Here is a 19,298-nt window from a genome sequence, read left to right on the forward strand (position 1 = left end):
CATTTATGGAACTAGGTTTTACCCTAGTTATATCTTAACGTCTCACTGATTCAACCTCAAATCCCCACTCGGCAGACATTATCATCACCCCACGTTGTGGATGAGGAAACTAAGGCTGAGTCCGTTCGTAGGACAGCAGAAACCTGCACTCAAGCTCTGGTCCGTTTGAATCAAGAACTCTTGGCTTCCCCCAACTGCCTCCATAACCACGTTAGACTGGTTGAATCCCCAGCTCAACGCCCACCTTCCCCATAAGCCAGCATGGTTATAAAGGCTGTGCACTGCTCAATCCAGGAGGATCGGGGGCTAGAGGACAGGGCTGAAATACACCCTGGGCTCTGCTCACATGGGCTACGGTCTCAGAAGGGGTGTCTAATTCTCACAAAGCACCAGACAAGCTAACAGCAGCCCCACCTGGGACGACACTGGGCCTCTCCGAATTCAGACAGCACCCACTGTTCTGGCCACTGATGCACCTGGCCCCTTGTATCACAAGCTGCCTGGCATTGTGACCCAACTGGTTCCCATGACAAAACTTGCTCTTCCCAGAAGGCACCCAGCACTTACTGCCTCCAGGCTCTTGATTCGTCGGTGCTTCCGGCCTCCCAACCGCCTCTCCCATTTCTATTTCATACCACCTACCTTTCCTTTAAAAACAAAGCAGATGCCCACTCCTTCAAAAAGCCTTTCAAATTCCGTTAGGCTCATCTCTCACTCTCTGCCTGCTCTGTCATGCTGCTCTGGCCTCTGATAAAGAACATCACCTGTTGAGCATTTTACTATGCTCGGGGCTTGAATTCTCACTTGAGGAATGCTATTATGCTCATTTCCCAGAGGAAGAAACTGAGGCCCCCGCCGACTTTAAGACTTGTCAGGTCTAGCCGGTAGACAGCTAGGAAATAGAAGGGACGGAATTAAGGCTGCTTCATTTCAAAGCTGTCTGCTCCGATTAGGATGGTTGTCCACAACTGTCATGATCAGGTCTGAGGCGTTGGCAACCTGAGGGCAGACGCCAGTGTGGTTCTTTCTTCACAGTCCCAGAGGTGGGGTTTTGCGAATATTCTGCAAAGGAACGAAGGCTGCCCGGATGGAGTGAAAAGCCACTCCTCCAAGGCTCCAGAGCGGACCCTTCACCCACGCGGGCCCCAGGGGCTCTTTGGGAAACATGATCGCGGCTCTGCGGCGGGTTACAGAGAGACAGAGAGAGAGAGACCCCGGGAAGGGGGCCGGGGGGGCAGGGAACAACTGGGTCTGCAAGGGCAGAGGGGACGAGGGTGAAGGCAGCAGGCACCCCAACCACACCCAGCCGGGCCACCTTGTTTACGCCTCTTGCACGGCCCCGCCCGCCCGCCCGAGCACGTGACCTCCGCCCCGCCCCTCGCTCCCTCGCGTGGCTCCTCCCGCCGCGCCGGCCCTTCTTTTCGCCTCCTTCAGAGTCACAAGATCTCTCAGCGGCCGCCTTTCGGGATCCTTCCGCCCGTCCCCGCCCCCCCCCGACCTTACAAACTCTCCTGGGCTCTTTCTCGGCCGGTTCTCACCACCAGTAATGAGCAGGACGGCCTCTTCCGTCCAACGGGGCTGCCGGCCGCGGTCATCTGCCGCTGGGGTCGAGGGGGAGGGGAGACCCAGCTGGGCACTCTTTTTCGTGGCGGAGGCTGCAGCGGTCTGGGCATTTCACGACGGGGGAGGTGCTGTACGTCCAAGATGGCGGCGCCCTGTAGGCTGGAGGAACTGTGAGGTAAACAGCTGAGGGGGAGGAGACGGTGGGTGAGTATGGGGGTGTCGCCCCCCTCCTTTCCACGGGGGCTTCTCGGGGCACCCCTGGCACCACGACCCCGGTCGGGTGGGGGCCCCGAGGGGCTGGGGCAGGGGGCTCACTTGCTGGAGAGGGGAGCCCGGGAAGGGGTGTCCGGAGGGCTGTCCCCTCCCTCTGATTACGTGCTGTCTCTGGCGGGGCCCCGCAGAGCTGGCGAGAGTCCCTGGGGAGGAGAGGCGGGCCGGACCAGCACCTCGCCCCTCCTCGGCGGCCGAGGGGACGGCTGCACCCCCGGGGCGCGGTGCCGAGGGCAGGGGTGAGGCGGGCCCCTTCGCCAGCCCCTCGGTCGGCGGGGTGACAGGCTCCCGCGGGGTGCGGAGGGCAGGGGAGAGACCCCCGGCCGGAGGGGCAGGGCCGGTGGGGGAGGGCGGCTGGTGCTGGGGCTTTCCGGGGGGGGGGGGCCGGGGGTGGGGCGGAGAATGAATGGAGGCAGCCCGTGGGCACCGGGGACTCGCCTGCACTCCCGGCGCGTCCGCTGAAATTCGCGGGACTGGGGCGCCTCGCTCCGCGTGTGCTCGTGGGTGTTTGCTTGACGGTCAGAGACAGTTGCCTCCAAGGCGGCCGGGGTGAAGCCTCGGCGGCGGCTAGCTGTTTGCGGAGCCGCGCCTCGACGCCCATTCATTCGTTTGCGGAACTGGAAGACGACGAGCCCGCGGGCCGAGAGACCTTGGAGGATTAAAGCTCTTTGTGCTTCCTGCGAGCGAGTTGTGCTCCGTGTGTTTTGGATTCGGGGGCTGGGCGGGGGAGGGGGCGCGGCCCTCCCGAGAGCAAGCGCTCGCGTTAGTGGAGCGCTCCCCGGGCGGGTTGGTGCTCGGCGGTCGCCCTCTCCTGCAGTCCCTGCGGCGACGGGGAGAGGCGGCCGCTGTGGACGCCTCCATTTCCCAGGGGAGGAAACTGAGGCCCAGAGAGATTGGGGCTGGTGGCCCAGGGTCCCGTCCGCAGGGTGTTCGGCTGTGGGTTCCAAGACTGTGCTCCCGGCCTTGTTGCTAGTCCCGCTTGGTCCGTGTGGATGTTGCTTGACCGGAGCCGGCCTGTCATTCTAATTAAGTGGCTGGAACCGATCGGCCGGAGTTTGTGCGCAGGTGCCCGTGCGTGCGCGTCTCGTGTTGAAGAGGGGTCCGTTGTGTCCAGCTATGGGGCCTCCAACAGCGATAGGGGCTCCTACACCTGAGTTTCCTTTGGGATGGCAGCCTTTGTGCTTGTAAACACGTGAGTCTAAATTAGGCCGGCAAGTGTGTGATGTTTTTATAAAAGGACACGTTTACTGCGGAAAGAAGTCCTACTAAAATCGTTGCTGTTTTTTTTGTTTTGTTTTGTTAATAGAAAGCCTGGAAATAGCACTTCACTTTGCATAGACTAAGCTGTAAAAGTACTAAAATAGAATAATACTCTTCTGAGATGCTTTGATTTATAATTTCGGGATCCACTTGGAGTCATCGGAATTCAAACACGCCGGCGAGGCGGGGCTGTAAATTTCAGGAAGCGTTTATCAAACCGAGTCTTCGGGGAGCCCTTGATTTGCAGAGCAGCCACCTGTGATTCTGAAGTTGAACATTCCTGAGTAAACCTGGAGTATGCAAATGGGAGGGCTGATTTAGGGTTGTGTAGGGAAATGTACCCGTAACAGTCGTGCATCAGGCAAATGAAGCCCCTCAGAAACACTGAAACATTCTCCGCTATTGCCCTGGGGAACAGCGAAGTCTTCTCCTAACCACCTGGCGTAAACTTAAGGGGTATTTATAGACGATGTAAAATGAAAATATCCTCTTACTAAAGTTAATATCTTATCTAAAACCCTCTTCCATCAGGTGCCTGGAAAGGTGGATGATGGAAGCTTTCTTCCCTTCGTGCATTTCCTCGTGTCCTGAGGGCTTCGTGTGTTTCTAAATTCCTAGTTAGACAGACTCTTGGGCGGCTACCGGCCTTCAGTACCCCGCTTCACTAACTTGGAGTGTCTCGAATCCTGTGACTCGCTTGTACCCTTCCTTCCTGGGTTAAGAGTGAGGGCATGTCACACGGCTACTGTTGCGGCGTAATCCGATGCGTTTGTGCATGCTTGGTGTCATTTGTGGGCCGAAACTGAACAGTCTTCCCAGGGCAAATCAAAGATACACCTGTCTGTGTAATGTTTACGGAATCACAAAATCGCCGGGAACACGCGATCTCAAGCAGCCGTGTTCATCAGAACCTCCATGCGCAGATGTCCAGTCCCATAGTACACGGGCCCACATGCTTGGTCTCCAAGGATACCCTGGGTATATATTTTGGAGGCAGCTGTAGGTGATTCTGATGTACGCCAGAGGTTGAGGACCAGTGGCTTCGAGTGTCAATTTGGCTATTTTTCCTTTGATGTATAATTTATTGCAAAGGCATTTCCTAAGATAGTTTCTACCCTTCGGTGGGTGTGTAGTGCTGGGTGAGTTTTGGGCTCTGAATTACAGTTGACTTGATCCCGTAGCTCTGTCCTTCTTTCCCCATTTGTTAGGGTACAGGTATGTTCTTTTCCAGGTTCCAGAGCCACAGTGGACTAGGTTTTCCTGGAATTAACAGTATACTCTTGGATGCAGAGGAACCAAGTACAGCGATGCATCAACTGTTTTAGGCCTTTGCTAAAAATCAGATGGCTCTTGACTTTTAACAAGCCATCGAAGTTCTCTAAGCTTAAGCTTCTTCGTCTGTGAAGTAAGAGAGTTGGCTTGTGAATTACAGTGTTTCTAAGTCTGAATTTCTGGGATTTCAAGTCCTCCTGGGGCTTCAGTTAAACATTCTGACTCGATTGATTGACTCAAAGTGTTAACGGCTTTATGATAACTAAGCACATTGGGGCGCCTGGGTGGCTCAGTCGGTTAAGCGTCCAACTTCGGCTCAGGTCATGATCTTGCGGTCTGTGAGTTCCAGCCCCGCGTCGGGCTCTGCGCTGACAGCTCGGAGCCTGGAGCCTGTTTTGGATTCTGTGTCTCCCTCTCTCTCTGCTCCTCCCCTGCTTGTGCTCTGTCTTTGTATCTCTCAAAAATAAATAAACATTAAAAATTTAAAAATAACTAAGCACATTGGTGACCCTTAGCCTGACCCAGTGAGTGATGACTTCTGTATCCTTTCCTTTGTATCACATGATGCTTTAAGAGGTAACCCCCTGTAAATTCTTCACATTATAAATCTCTCTTTGAGAGATTGGTTTTATTTATATTAGTTTTGTTTGTCATGTAAAGAGCTGAGCTTAAGCATGAAAGCAAAGTATACTCAGTAACATTTAAACCTGTAGCTTTTTGCTTTAAAAATATATGTGTGTATAATTAACATATACTCACACTTGAGATTCCCCCCCTGTGTTTAGTATAATTTAGTTTGCTTGACAATACTCCTCATTTTTGGCCATTTAAATTGGTCTGAAAGAGGTCTGCCATCAGCAATTTGAGATTATTCTTTTTCTGGTTTACTTTTTAAGCCTATAGTTACTAGAAGTTAGTCATTTAATATCTAATGTCTCTGTTTTTGGGGGGGGAGAATAAAATATATATATATATATATATATATATATATATATATATATATATATATATATTTATATATTAAAGATATATGCTCTTAGGACCTCGCCAGTTTCTTCTTGTCCCTTGTGCAGTGCTAACTTTTGTTCTGTCCTGGGAACCAGCAAAAGGTAACAGAAAACTTTTTAAGGTTGAATGAATTCAGATTATCATCTATTGAGTAAAGTGCCTTAAAACCCCAGCTTTGATACGAAACAAGGCCTGGTAGTGACTGGCCTAGAATTCACAGGTCACTTTCTAAAGTAAAGATAATGGTGGGAGAGACCACGAAGCATTATTTGAGTAACCGGGGACAGTTTTGCCTTTCTGTTGGTGATGGGAGGCTCAGTAGGGGGTGATAAGAAAGAACAGATATAGTGACCTTAATGTCTGCATTAAGACCAGTGCTACTTTGAATAGTTCACGGAGCACAGCAGCAAACATGAAGTGTATCCATTTCGAGTTATAGAATGGTTTTATCAATGTTGCACATACAAGTTGTTACATGGGTAGACTGAAGCTTCATGTACCCAGCAATACATTTCATTTAGTAGTAATATTGTTATAATCAAGTTTGTATTTATTGAGTACTTACGTGCCTGACACGGTGCTATTTTACATGCATGATTCCCGTTGACTCTTCCCACAGCCTTAAGAGACAGGTGAGGAAGATGGGGAAACTGAGGCCTGAGGTCACTTTCACAGCTTCTCAACTGGGATTTGAACCCTGTTGGTTGACTTCGGAGCCCAAACATTTCATCTTTCGCTTTGATAAATGACACGAACTGCTAATCTCATAAACTCATTCATAAGTTAGTGGTTCTTAACTTTTGGGGCGCCTCAGTTCCCCTCTGAAAATCTGCTGGAAGCTTTGGACCAAATATCCCTTCCTGTCCTGTCACCACCAAACAATTCATACAGATCCATTCAGGAACTTTATAGACCCAGCTTGCAGCCCAGCTGATTATTCTAGACAGATTACTCCTCTTAAAAATGGACTTGGGCTTTATTAAAAACTTTTTTTTTTTTTTTTTTAATCAGTAGGTGGGAAAGGCCCAAGCCTTTCAGAGGTGGACCTGTGTACTGTTTGGGTTGTACATCATCTTGTTAAACTTCTACATTGAATTATTCTTTACACTTGTCAGGGAATTCGACTTAAATGCCACATTAAAAAAAATTAGAAGTGGAGATCTCAGGTATGTAACTTGCTAAGTGCTTGTCAGGCTTGGAGTTCAGTCTGTGCTGGTACCTTTAGCACCTGGCAGAATTCCACCGGGCTTTTTTCCAAGGTTTAGGCACTATGTATTTTTTTCCCTTTGAACCTCAAATTATTTTTAAAATTATATATTAAATATATATGTGTATTTTTGTGGCTTTTTAAATGTTTATTTTATTAAACTTTTTTTTATGTTCATTCATTTCTGAAGGACAGAGAGAGACAGAGCACAAGCAGGGGTGGGGCGGAGAGAGGGGGGGGGGCACAGAATCCGAAGCAGGCTCCAGGCTCTGAGCTGCAGCACAGAGCCCGATGCGGGACTCAAACTCACAAACTGCGAGATCATGACCTGAGCCGAAGTCGGACGCTCAACTGACTGAGCCACCCAGGCACCCCTTTAATGTTTATTTTTGAGAGAGAGAGTGTGTGTGAGCAGGAGAGGGGTAGAGAGAGAGAGAGAGACAGACAGACAGACAGACACAGAATCTGAAGCAGGCTCCAGGCTCTGAGCTGTCAGCACAGAATCTGACGTGGGTCTCGAACTCACAGACTGCGAGATCATGACCTGAGCCGAAGTGGGACGCTTAACCAACTGAGCCACGCAGGCGCCCCCAAATTTATATTTTTAGTGTTTTTTGGCTTCATCCTTCTGCTTCCTGGGCCAGTGGTTCTCACCTTTAATAAGGGCATCAGAATCCCCCAGAAGACCCCACCCTCACGGTTCCTGATTCAGAGGTGTGGCACAGGGCCCAGGGGTCTGCATTTCTGACAAATCCCCCGGTGATGCTGCTGTTGCTGGGACCACGTTTGAGCACCACTATCCTGAAGTGTTGAAGCCTGTGTCCTTTGATTTTCCTGGGGTATTTCTGTTTTAGTCCTAGGAACTTGAAACTTAAAGAAATCTTGCAGTTTGCTCAGATTTCTTTTAGGGGAAGCTTGGTAGAGTGGCTGTTTGAAACATGCATGATACTTGTCTGATGTGTATTTTCTTGGTAAATAATTTTGATTCAGGCTAAAAGAAACATTATTATTTATAGAAGAGAGATATCTTACTGAGACCAAGCTCCGTCCTTACAGGCAAGTTCTACAAGACTCACCTTTGAAATGGGGCATAAGCTTCAGCAAGTTGTCCTTCCAGGTCCCTAATGGCAAAAATTCTGAATGGCAAATCTGGAGCTCCCCTGGCCCGGCTCATGTGACCTTGAGAGGGTGTGCAGCTGCGAGGGCGGGGAAGTCAGCCACAACTGCACGTTTCGGCAGGTTTCTCCATCAGGTGCTTCACGCTCACATGCAGAGTGGTGTTTCCTGACCCCTTCTCCTCCTTCCTGTGTGTCGTGGGAAGAGGGAATGGCAGCTAGTATCTCACCCTTTTTGGATGCATCTGTGCTGGAGGCAGCTTTGTTCACTTGGTGGAAGATTGCTCGAGGAAATCACCCGAGACTGTTACCGAGCCAGCGCTTGAACGCAGTGGTGTACCAGCGTATCGTTACTGCTGTTATCTTTATTATTAACATAATGGAGTGCTGGTTCTGATCTGCCTGTCCTGTAAAATAGTCCGTCTGTGCCTGAACCCGTATCTGAATTGTCTTTGAATTTTTTAGATGAAAGACTTGAGCATGGGAAGCAAGTTATGGTGACGAGACACCTGCCTTCATTTTTACCTCATAGACAAGCATGTATAAAATCGTCTCAGGTGGTGTGTTATGCAGGTACCTATTTGATGGGATTTGCAGTTCTAAGGCATCGTGGGATAGAAGGCCACACGCATGATGCCTTGGCATGGTTTGCCAAAAGTCTGAATACTCGACTGATGTTTTCAGATAAAATACTTTCTAAAGGCATTTTAGGTATTTCATAAAGGGATGCATAGCTCTTAGCTGTCTCACAACGTGTAATGCACCTTGCCCAGGACAGAGGGATGTGAAAAAAGGTGTGTAGGGTTCTGCTGATGGCAGCTGTACGTGCCTGTTAAGCTGGAGTTTGAGTGTAATCCTAAGTATATAAGCCATCTCTCTGTAAACACCTTAAGAATGAAATTAAGGTGAACTATGGAAACAAATTGACCTGAGCTCTTTCTGTTTAATCTCAGAATACTAAAAACACAGAGCCCTCTTCTTCCTCAGACTTACCCTTTATTCATTCATTCATTCATTCATTCATTCATTGATTCATTCAAAAAGACTGCTTGTAGGAAGTTCCATCTCTAGGCGAGAATGCGTCTTTTGAGTCAGATATGAAAGAGGAAACATCTAGATCTGGGGGCATGTTTCTTTTTTGATTTGGCTCTTGAAGATTAAGAACGTGACTCGACCCTGTTATGCTCTGAAGGTGTTTCCATACACAGCTTTAAAGAGGGTCTTCAACATTCCTCACCTCCGATCAGGGAGTTCACAGGCCACATTGCACTTGCCTGATGAGGACGATGTTACCTAGCAGTACCTCCATAGGACAGGATTTAAATATAAATGGATAAGTCAATAAGCAGTTAAAAATATAAATAACGGCAGGTGGCCTCTGACTTGTCGACATTAGATTGATGACAGTTTGTTACGATGAGCCGTTTTTTGGCCTAGTGATAAAGAAAGAATTTAAGAAGTCTTCGTGTTGAGCATTGGACAAAAGACATTCTGATTTCCCGTGCCAGTCCCTTTGTCTCGGTGGCGATCTTGGCTGGGCAGGCTACGAGATCTCGTCTTGTGTATATCCCAATTTCACCCTTCCCTGGGATACTCCTTTTCAGGCAGGTAAAAGATCCAACTAGGATGAATTGTAAGAGGAAGTCTGTATGACTCACTGGACTACCGCTGACTTTAGGATGCCGAATAGTAGAGGCTTCTGTGTTTTAATTCCGGTTCTTTACTTGACGGAGTGACTGTGGCCAGGCAAGCACTCCCCGTCTGAACGATTTGGCTGGCCTTTTTGGAAGTACACACACTTGCACGATGCCACCGAGGACCGTTGGATTTTAATGCCTAGAGTGTGCTCCACAAGGAAATGTAGTTACCCGGTCGTCTGGGGCAAGAGCTGTTACTTGTTAGAGAGTTGCTCCATCCACTAGCTCGACTTTGACGTCACAGGCCAGCAAAGGGCTTTCGCACGCCCGCTGACGGGGCATCGCGCGCAGTGTGTGCGGCTCAGCTTTCTCGCTCTATTTCCCACCCTGCAAAGGCTACCGGAGAAGGTGGTGAAATCTTTGCTGACCCGAACAGGGTATATTTGCCTCTTCTCTGCCAGATCCTGCAGTAGGCCCAGGGTGCCCACTGGGGGACCAGACAGGTAATCCCTGCTCCTCCTGGGGCTGCCAGCTCATGATTACACTGTACCCACATTTAGTTCGAAGGGCCCACATTTTAAAACACTTCGGGATAGGGGCGCCTGGGGGGCTCCGTCGGTTGAGCGTCCGGCTTCGGCTCAGGCCATGATCTCACGGTTTGTGGGTTCGAGCCCCATGTCAGGCTCTGTGCTGATGGCTCAGAGCCTGGAGCCTGCTTCAGAGTCTGTGTCTCCCCTGCTCTCTCTCCCTCCCCTGCTTGTGCTCTGTCTCTCTCTGTCTCTCAAAAATAAATTAATGTTAAAAAAAAAAAAACACTTTGGAATATACACACACACACGTATATGCCTATTTTATGTGCTTATTTAATACGACATAATTGCCAAGACAGAAAGTTTTGTTAAAAAGGGGAAGAAAGTAGAAAAATGATAGCTGTTCACAAGTATTTTATGCTTGTCACGTGGAAGGATGAGATTCAGGTTGTGCTGTTTCGAAGGCAGAATTCAGCCTTGTGCATTTATTTAAGAAATATTTTAAGTCCTACCCTTTAGTCAACCATACCACAGACCGTGGTAGCCGCTAGAGATACGCTACTGACTGAGCTCCTGCCCCTCCCTGGGTGCAACTTCTATTCTAGTGAGGGAGTCATGTTCAGTAACTAATTACGCTTATTTAATTGGGTTGTGGCAAGCGACACAAAGAAATATAGGCTGCTAAGCAGATATAACAGGGGACCTGACCTAGTCTGGGGCACAGGAGCGGAGGGGAGGGAAGCCTTCTCGGATGGGGCAGATGTATAAGCCGACATTTTAAGGGTGAATGCTTAGCTTGGGGGCCGGGGCGGGGGCTGGGCTGTAGGGCGGGAGGGGGCCGTGGCAGGCGATGAGGAGGTGTAGGCCCGCTAGGTGCTCTGCGCCTGGCACTGTTCCTGCTCTTGTGGCCTGAGTCCCCGGGCCGTGTGAGTGAGGACTCTGCCCCGCGCTGTGCCAGGGCTCTACCCCGTGTAACCCCCCAGGCAGCCTCCTGAGGTAGAGGCCGCTGTTCTCGCTTTCCAGATGAGGTAACAAGGCTAGATGTTAGGAAGCTAAGATAAGCAGCCAGAAGTGACCCAGCTGATAACCTGGCAGAGCGTGGATTGCAACTTGGAATCGTGTGATTCTAGAACCCATCCTGCCCATTTGTTTATAGCTCGAATAAACAGCTAACAGAAGACAGAGATTACAAGTTCAGCACAATATAAAGGATTTTCCAGCAACCAGCTGTTCAGAAATGTAGACAGGGAGAGAGGGGCACGTGCGCCCAGTGATTGTAAATGTTCGTTCCAGTGGAAACCAGACGGCCACCTGTCAGGGCTAGGGCAGGAAGCAGCTTGGACCAGACGAGCCCTAACCTCCCCCTCATTGCATCTGGTTTTCAGTTCACTGTAAGATTGTTGTCCACATATGTGTGTTTTTTCCCTTCAGTGACCATGAAAGACACCAGGTTGACAGCACTGGGAGCCGAAGCACCAATTGTCCCCAGAACAGGTAAGGTATCAACTCAGTCCAGTGGTTGGGGGAGATGGAAGGGAACCGCTCACCGGCGTGACTGTGTAGACGTGTACTTGTTTCTTTGCATTCAGGACTGAACGGTTCTGGGTTAAGCTACTAGCTAGGAACTGGTCCTCCTGTGGCATGAGATGATTTGTCAAACTACCCGTGGTTTATTAACGGCTTATTCAGTGCCAGGCACTGTGTTAAGCGCTTTATGCGTGTTACTTATTTTCTTTTTCACAGCCACACTTTTGGTGTATCCTCATTTTGCAGATGAGGAACGAGGCTCTGAGATATTATCTGCTTTTCCTAAGGTTGTTTAGCTGCTACTCGGTGGACCTGTTGACTCAGATCAGGTCATCTTAGCAGCGAAGCTCGGTTTTAACCACTACGTTAAATGGATTAAACTGAAGCCATTGTGTTGGGGTGAGTCATTTGACTAACGCAGAGGTTCTCGACCCTGGCTGTGCCTTGGGAATCCACGTGGTCTCTCGACCCCACCCCTTCACCTGCTCTGGAGTGGGGCCTGGGCATCCGGATTTTGTGAACCGTCCAGGTGATTCTGATGTACATCCTGCGCTGAGAACCCCCGAACTGGTGAATTAGCATTTATGTCTTCACATGGCTTTACTTATTAATCGTCTTAATTAGTGTTCGGAGATGGACTATAGGACGTGGTGGTCTCTAGGACTGGAGGATTTTCAAAGTCCTAGAATATACTCTTCATAAATAGTGAGGCTTTGGCACTTTTGCGGATGCGAATTTGGTCTTAGTGACGTTACTTGTATCACTGAGCTGTAATTTCGAGTTTACCAGCAAGAGCGCCCAGTGCAACAGCACTGTGTGCGTCTGTGGGAAGATGTGGGGAAGATGGGGAGGTGTTTGGTTGCTGTCTCTCTCTGTGTGTAGCTGATGGGGTTCGCTTGATGGCTCACTTGTTGCCAATTACTATGTCCTGTCATCGTCCGCCTCACCTTACATCACAGGAATTGTGAAGTAAAGTGGGGATTTCTTGCCTTCAAGACTGATGTCTGTTCACAAAGAGGAATTTCGTACAGATTGTGGACCAACAACAGGGCGCAAGTGTCCTTCTGTCACAAGTAGGGGAAGCTTTCGGAGTGTGACTTCATTCTCAGTGTTTTTGCGTGTTCTTCACACTCGCCCTTCTTCACAAGTCCGCGGAATATGAATTAGAACCCATTGTCAAGCGGTGGTGTTCATATGATCGGGGCCCAAGCTGAGTAACACACATCATAAGTCGCAAATTTAGTATTGCAGTTGCATGACATTTTAGTAGCTAGGTTTGTAAAGTTTGGAGTTCTCGTGTAGGAAGATGACTTCCTCAGGACCTGCAGTTACATTGCGACTGTGGTCGCTGCATTGCATGCGGGATGCTGCATTCAGCCACTACCGTCAGCCCATCACTAACCTTTTTGGACAGAGCAGAACGTAGTTCAGGGAAGTTTGCGGAAGATTGTTTTCTAGGAGGAACCTGTATCTTGGGATCATAGCTTGGGCAAGCCTCACAGGTCCTTTGTCTTCAGCTACTAAAAATTGTTGGCAATCTGTAGCCACCATCTTGACAAGCTTTTTGGTTTACTCTTTTGGCCTTCGTAGACACAGAACCACAAGACCTTGTCTTCCTAAAGCATTTTTGTAAAGTCCGCTTTGAAATTTGATTAGTGAGTATAAAATGTGCTAGGGGATTTCAGTTTCTTCTTAACACTGTTTTCTTTATACTATTTATAGTCTTTATATTTGGCTTGACGATCATTTCTCAGGGATGTTGTTGACTGTGATGTTTGGATTTTTTCGTGTCTTACAACTGAGGTGACAGGTTGACATTTTTCATTCGTCCTTGCAAGATGTGAAGTATTCCCAAATATTACTTTTCTTGAAAGACTACTAATTATGACTATAAATTAAATGCAGCTTTGAAAGCTTATTTTGTTTGTAATAAGTGCTATAAGACAATTCTATAAAATGTAGAATTAAAATGCAATTTAATTTCTGTTTAGCCATCTATTATTAAAAATTTTATAAACATTTGGCTCAAAGAATAATTGCTGTTATTTGTAAAGTTATCTATGTAATCTGTCTCCTTAATATTCATATGATTAGTTAACATATTTAACCATTTGAAAGTTCTTGATTGTTTCTGAACATAAAAGTCACGTTCAGGGGCGCCTGGGTGGCTCAGTCGGTTGAGCATTCGGCTTTAGCTCAGGCCGTGATCTCACGGTTAGTGAGTTCAAGCCCCACATTGGGTTTGCTGCTGTCAGCCTGTCAGTGCAGAGCCCCTTTCGGATCTTTTGTCCCTTTCTCTCTGCCCCTCCCCTGCCTGTGCTCTCTCAAAAGTAAGTAAACATTTTTAAAAAACATTCAGGGGCGCCTGGGTGGCTCAGTCGGTTGAGCGTCCGGCTTCGGCTCAGGTCATGATCTCGCAGTCTGTGAGTTCGAGCCCCACGTCGGGCTCTGTGCTGATAGCTCAGAGCCTGGAGGCTTCTTCAGATTCTGTGTCCCCTCCCTTCAGATTCTGGCTCCACTCCCAGACCAACGACTGTCTCTGTCTCTCTGCCCCTCCCCTGCTCGTGCTCTGTCTCTCTCTGTCTCAGAAATAAATAAACGTTAAGAAAAAATCTTCAAAAAAAAAGCCATGTTCATCAGCTAAAGCTTTTATTTTTATAATAAATATACGTTTGTAATGAAACTGTAAAACACTGAGCTTGGGTGTTACAGCTAGAGTGTTTTACCTTTATTTAAGAGTGAATATTCAGATTTCTAACAGTAATTCTAAGTGCACGCCTTGTCCACATTATAGACATCGTGTAGATTAGATATAATGGTTACGACATGAACACGTAGCTATTGATCACACACAGTCAGGGATGCCAGAAATGCTGCTGAAGTAGGCAGTTCAAGTTTCAGAGGTTCCAAAGACCAAGGCCAAAGCCAGATATTGGCCAAATATAGAGACTAAAGTTAAACTTGGGTGACTCCCTATCTTCCATGCGAGTTGAGATCATACTAAGTATCCTGTGTGATCGAATCTGATGACTGGTTGTAAAGTTTAAGCTTGGTCGATTCAAGGGCGGTCACTAACAACCCCCCTGTTGCTTTCGGTTGGGTGCTCAGGGGAGACCTCTCTGAGATGGTGACATTTTGAGTAGAGACCTCAGTGACAGTCAGCCATGCAAGGATCTGGGGGAGGAGCATCCCAGGGATAGGGGCAGCGCAGGAGCACCAGTTTTCCTGGGTTTTGGGAGACGGGGACCAGAGCAGAGAAATGACGAGGCAGAGTGGATCAAGAGGAGGCAGGCGGCGGCTGAGGGCTCACAACCGGCCAGAGCACAGGGAGCCGTCCGGCCACTCGTGGCTTCGGCTCTTCTTGTCTCCACGGGAAGCCATTGCGTGGACCTCAACAGGTGACGGATTCTGATTTCCCCATTTCAGAGTCTTCTGTGGTTGTTTGGTGGCAACTGCCTCGGAAGGGGAGCAGGAATATAGGCGGGAGGAGTAGCACGGAGCGTGATGGGGCTTGGACGGGAGCCACGAAGGGACAGCAAAATCGTGGGTTTGCTGACAGATCCGAGGGGAGGACAAGAGCCAGTGGAGGAGTCGAGGATGTCACCTTGATGTTGGCTTCAGACCGATGGCCGTGCATATTCCTGAGGTCCAGAAGACTGACAGAGTGACAGGTTTTGGCATGGGGGGTGGCTGTTGAAAGTCATTGCTCCCTAATGCGAGTAGCATTGTCTGCGGCACTGTGCTGTGGCACGCGGCCAGTGATGATCACACTGACTAAGTGGAATACCGCTTTGGCATGTAGGTTACAGAAATGTATTAACCTAGGTCTTGACTTTCAGCTTCTCGTGACTCCTGTTTTTTGTACTTGGTTATTTCCAGAATGGAAGAGAGACTTTCACAGCTGTAAGTTGATGCTTCCGGTGCCTGTGGTGTTAACCTTCGGGTGACTTTTCCAGTCCATCTTCCCCAGACTGCAAAGTGTGTCTAACACGTGTGGGCCTCACCCGCCCCTACTGCCTACAGGCTGAGCTGGCCCCTTCCCCACTCTGTGCACACACTGAACCCCGTCCACTTCCTTCTCCCGCATTTAATTCTCCGTTGCATGTGCTGAGTCTGTCTTTCCTACTCAGCACCCTGCACTTAGCCCCTCGAGAAATATTTGAATGAGTTTTAAAAGAGATACGCTAATCACGGGACTGATTTCAAAAGCTCGTGATTAAACAAACCCTTGGGAGGGCTTTTTTGAACGTCAGAATCCTTGAACTTGGGACACTTAAATGAAGAACCTCCCATGAAACCCAAGACTTACATTTTTTTCTGGGGAATTAAAAAAATATGGTTGAAAGATAGAATCTTAGAACCAAAGAGAAAAGCTTATTGCCAAAAATATACTAATGTGTTTTACAATGAAACCTTATTTGTGCTTTCTGTAAAGTATCTGGAAAGAACAGGCTCCAGAGACAAGACTTTGACCCCTAACATGACATTTACAAACTGAAAAGCAAGCGAGGTAGCCCAGGCTGGCCAGCCCTGGGTATGGCCAAGTTGACTGGATGAGCGCCATCTTTGTTTGGAGTTGAACTCCTGGCACTCTGTGTTCTGGGCTGCCTGGATTTGGGGGACCAGCTCTGACGTTACTGTCTTCTGAATATACAAAATACAAACTCAGAGCCTCACTATACTGAGACTAGGTAAGTAGCAGTGTTATTGGAACAGAACCAAACTTGGGGACAAAAATGCTTTTAAATCTGAGGGATCATTTGTGGTTTACCTGGAGTAGGAGTGAATGTGAGGGCTAGCCAGATAAATGTGCTGTTAAAAAGTCACCTTGAAAATGATGGCCCCAAGATTTTTACTAGTTTTCTTTTTGAAATATGTGGCCACTACTCAGGGAGTGTTTATTTGTGCCAAGTGTGTGCGTACGTTCTCTCATTCAATTCTCTCAGTGGACAATAAACCCTGACAGGTTGATATTTTCCTCACTTTTAAATTTAATTTAATCTCACTCACAAGGTGAAATTTGTTTCTGTTTTCAGCCTTGAACTCTATCACAAGAAAATCTGACTAGTTGTAAGCCCTTTGAAATGGACTTCTTTGTGATTTACCTATACGATTTGTATTTATAGCTGTGAGCCAGCAACTTCCTGCATCAGGATTAGCTATCGAAAATGCATGTAGACGTTTTTAAAATGTTTGTTGATTTACTTTGAGAGAGAGGGAGAGTGCGCATGTGCAAGCAGGGGAGGGCAGAGAGAGAAGGAGAGACAGGATGGCGAACAGGCTCCGTGCTGTCCACGCAGAGCCCGATGCGGGGGTTGAGCCCACGAACCATTTGATCATGACTTGAGCCGAAATCCAGAGTCAGACGTTTAACCGACTGAGCCACCCAGGCGCCCCTGCATGTAGACATTTTCAGTGATTTTTGGGGCTCATGAACTTCTGATTTGCCAAGAGGCAAATCAGTGACTACTGCCAGGTTGTAATTAAATGAGAGCAGAGGTGGGGCGCCTGGGTGGCTCAGTCGGTTAAGCGTCCGACTTCAGCTCAGGTCACAATCTCACGGTCCGTGAGTTCGAGCCCCGCGTCGGGCTCTGGGCTGATGATGGCCCAGAGCCTGGAGCCTGCTTCCGATTCTGTGTCTCCCTCTCTCTCTGACCCTCCCCCGTTCATGCTCTGCCTCTCTCTGTCTCAAAAATAAATAAACGTTAAAAAAAAAAAAATTAAAAAAAAAATGAGAGCAGAGGTGATAGGAAGTACTCACGAGTTTCTGGGGTCACTGGTACTTTAAATTTGGCATCCTTACAGGAGGGGGACTTAACTCTTCAGTGGAATTTTTCTTTAGCGTAGTGTTTCCTGCCAGCGTGCTTATTAAAATGCAGGTTCCTAACCCCCAAATTCAGTTCTGGAACGGGCCCAGGAGACTGCATCTCTAATAGGCATCCCGGGTGGTTTCCGTCGACGGTGACGCTGGGGAGCGGCCACTCCAGCTCACTCCAGGACAGGCCCAGGAGGAGGCAACGTGGTGGCAGAGGACAGAGACAGTCGTTGGTCTGGGAGTGGAGCCATCTGAGTTCTGCTTTACCATGTGACCTTGGCAAAGTTACCTGTTCTTCTTGAGTATCCATATTGTCATTTGTAAAAGAGGGTATCTGCTGACCTCGCAGAATTGTTGTGAGGGTCAAAACCATAAGTTAGCTTCGTGTCACATTTAAGGGCTTAGGGCTTTACCGTCAAGCAGATCTGGCTTTAAATTTCAGTTCTCTTTTGGTTTTGCTTCTTGCCAGCTTAGCAGCCCCAAGCAAATGTCTTGATCGCTGTTTCTCTCCCTGTAAAATGGGGACGGAGGAACCAATTGCGTGATACCAATATAAGGACTGTATTCAGTGATGTTTGTAAAAGGTGTGCACTTCCTGTCTCCTAAATGATAACTGGTTTTGTTTTTAAAAATACACCTTTAGAGACCCAAGCGGAGAGAAGAGAACAATTGTAAATGTGGGTAGTGACGCCTGGAGAATGAGCTGCTTTTTTGTACGGAAGGGTGAGGCGGCATCTCCAGCACCAGGAGGCACTGAGTCTTCGGAGGGTGCACGGTCTCCCCGCTTGCCCCCCGCCCGGGGCCTTTTCCCTGTGACCGGTGGCATTCGAGTGTGATAGACCCCTAGGGCGAGGAGTTTGTACGGAAAATTGAGGAGCGGTCCCTGGTTGAAATGAGGTGTTGAACCTATGGTCCTGTGACCTAAGAAGCTATACTAACTTCTAGACATTGAAGGGAGTGTCGAGAGGGAAATGGTATGTTTTCAGTGCTTTTTCCGAAAATTGTTCACCTACTCTTTTCATCAATGATTTGAAACATAGGCATCGTCTTAGCCGAAACCCAAGGTAGAATCAGAAGTAGGAATGAAAATAAAAAACTTAGCTTCGGTCGTGGTATTAAGTTGCTGCGATGGTTCTGACAGGTACCAGTGTTTCCCGTCTCTCTCTGGTTGTTGCGTTCCACGCGACTCTGTTCATGAATGGGTCAGAGAGAATTAATCTCACACCCTAGCCGCTTTTATCAGCAGTGTTCTGGGCGAACTTTCACTGCATTGGACACGCGTGCCGGTCTGTCTTGCGGTCATTTTTGGGGGGGGGGGGGGAGGTGGGGCCGTTTTGTCACGCTGTTATTCTTCCTTCCTCGCAGTCTGGTGGTGGCGCCCATGAAGAGCCTGCAGAGTCTGTAGTGCACGTTCCGGACCCGGCACAGCACGCCCGCGTAAGACCATGGCCCAGCAAGCCAACGTCGGGGAGCTCGTCTCCATGCTGGACTCCCCCGTGCTGAGCGTGCGTGACGACGTAACAGCCGTCTTTAAAGAGAACCTCAATTCTGGTAAGTGGCTTTGTGTCCCTTTCGGCCCCTCTGCCCTCGGGGCGACTACATTCTGCTGACTCGGGGTTTCACCTTCTAAGGAGAGTCTTTAAACCACTGAGAAAGAGCACATATTGGTGGATTCACTCTCTGTGTGCTTTAAGCTTTCTACTACAGTGATATTCAGATACACACATAAACCTGTCAAGAATCACATACTGACCCCACGAGCTTCAGCGTCTTGTTTCACCTCACCTCCCTTACTCCACCCACCCGAGTGTTTTCAGAGGCCAGATAGAACATTTCGTCTGGAAATCACGTATGTGATTTCTAGCATAAAAGTGCATAACCTGGGACGCCCGGGTGGCTCTGGTGTTTAAGCGTCCGACTCTTGGTTTTGGCCCAGGTCATGATCTCACGGTTTTGTGGGTTTGGGCCCCGAGTTGGGCTCTGCGTTGGCAGCACAAAGCCTGCTTGGGATTCTGTTTCCCTCTCTCTCTGCTCCTCTCCTGCTTGCGCTGTCTCCGTCTCTCTCAAAATAAATAAACAAACTTCAAAAAAAAA

At 48.5% G+C, this 19,298-nt stretch overlaps 1 protein-coding gene across 6 annotated transcripts in view; it reads left to right on the forward strand.

Annotated features, from left to right (window-relative positions):
• The first annotated feature begins 1,506 nt into the window (after window positions 1-1,506).
• The window catches only part of TSC1 (TSC complex subunit 1), a 46,070-nt gene continuing 28,278 nt past the window's right edge, over window positions 1,507-19,298 (forward strand). Inside the window, exons 1-3 of one of the 6 annotated variants that reach the window (XM_047098111.1) lie at window positions 1,507-1,738; window positions 11,294-11,356; window positions 18,570-18,755. In XM_047098111.1, the coding sequence (XP_046954067.1) occupies window positions 18,650-18,755 (106 nt within the window). In that variant the 5' untranslated portion in view covers window positions 1,507-1,738; window positions 11,294-11,356; window positions 18,570-18,649. Of the gene's footprint in view, window positions 1,768-11,293; window positions 11,357-11,637; window positions 11,789-18,569; window positions 18,756-19,298 lie in introns of those variants that run through there. The other 5 variants (XM_047098115.1, XM_047098110.1, XM_047098114.1 and 2 more) reach the window with 5 other exon arrangements.

Source organism: Lynx rufus, unplaced genomic scaffold (genome assembly GCF_022079265.1).
Source record: "Lynx rufus isolate CCGP_SWC_20201006 ecotype Redwood Valley unplaced genomic scaffold, mLynRuf1.p SCAF_44, whole genome shotgun sequence".
In the NCBI taxonomy this organism is placed as follows: domain Eukaryota; kingdom Metazoa; phylum Chordata; class Mammalia; order Carnivora; family Felidae; genus Lynx; species Lynx rufus.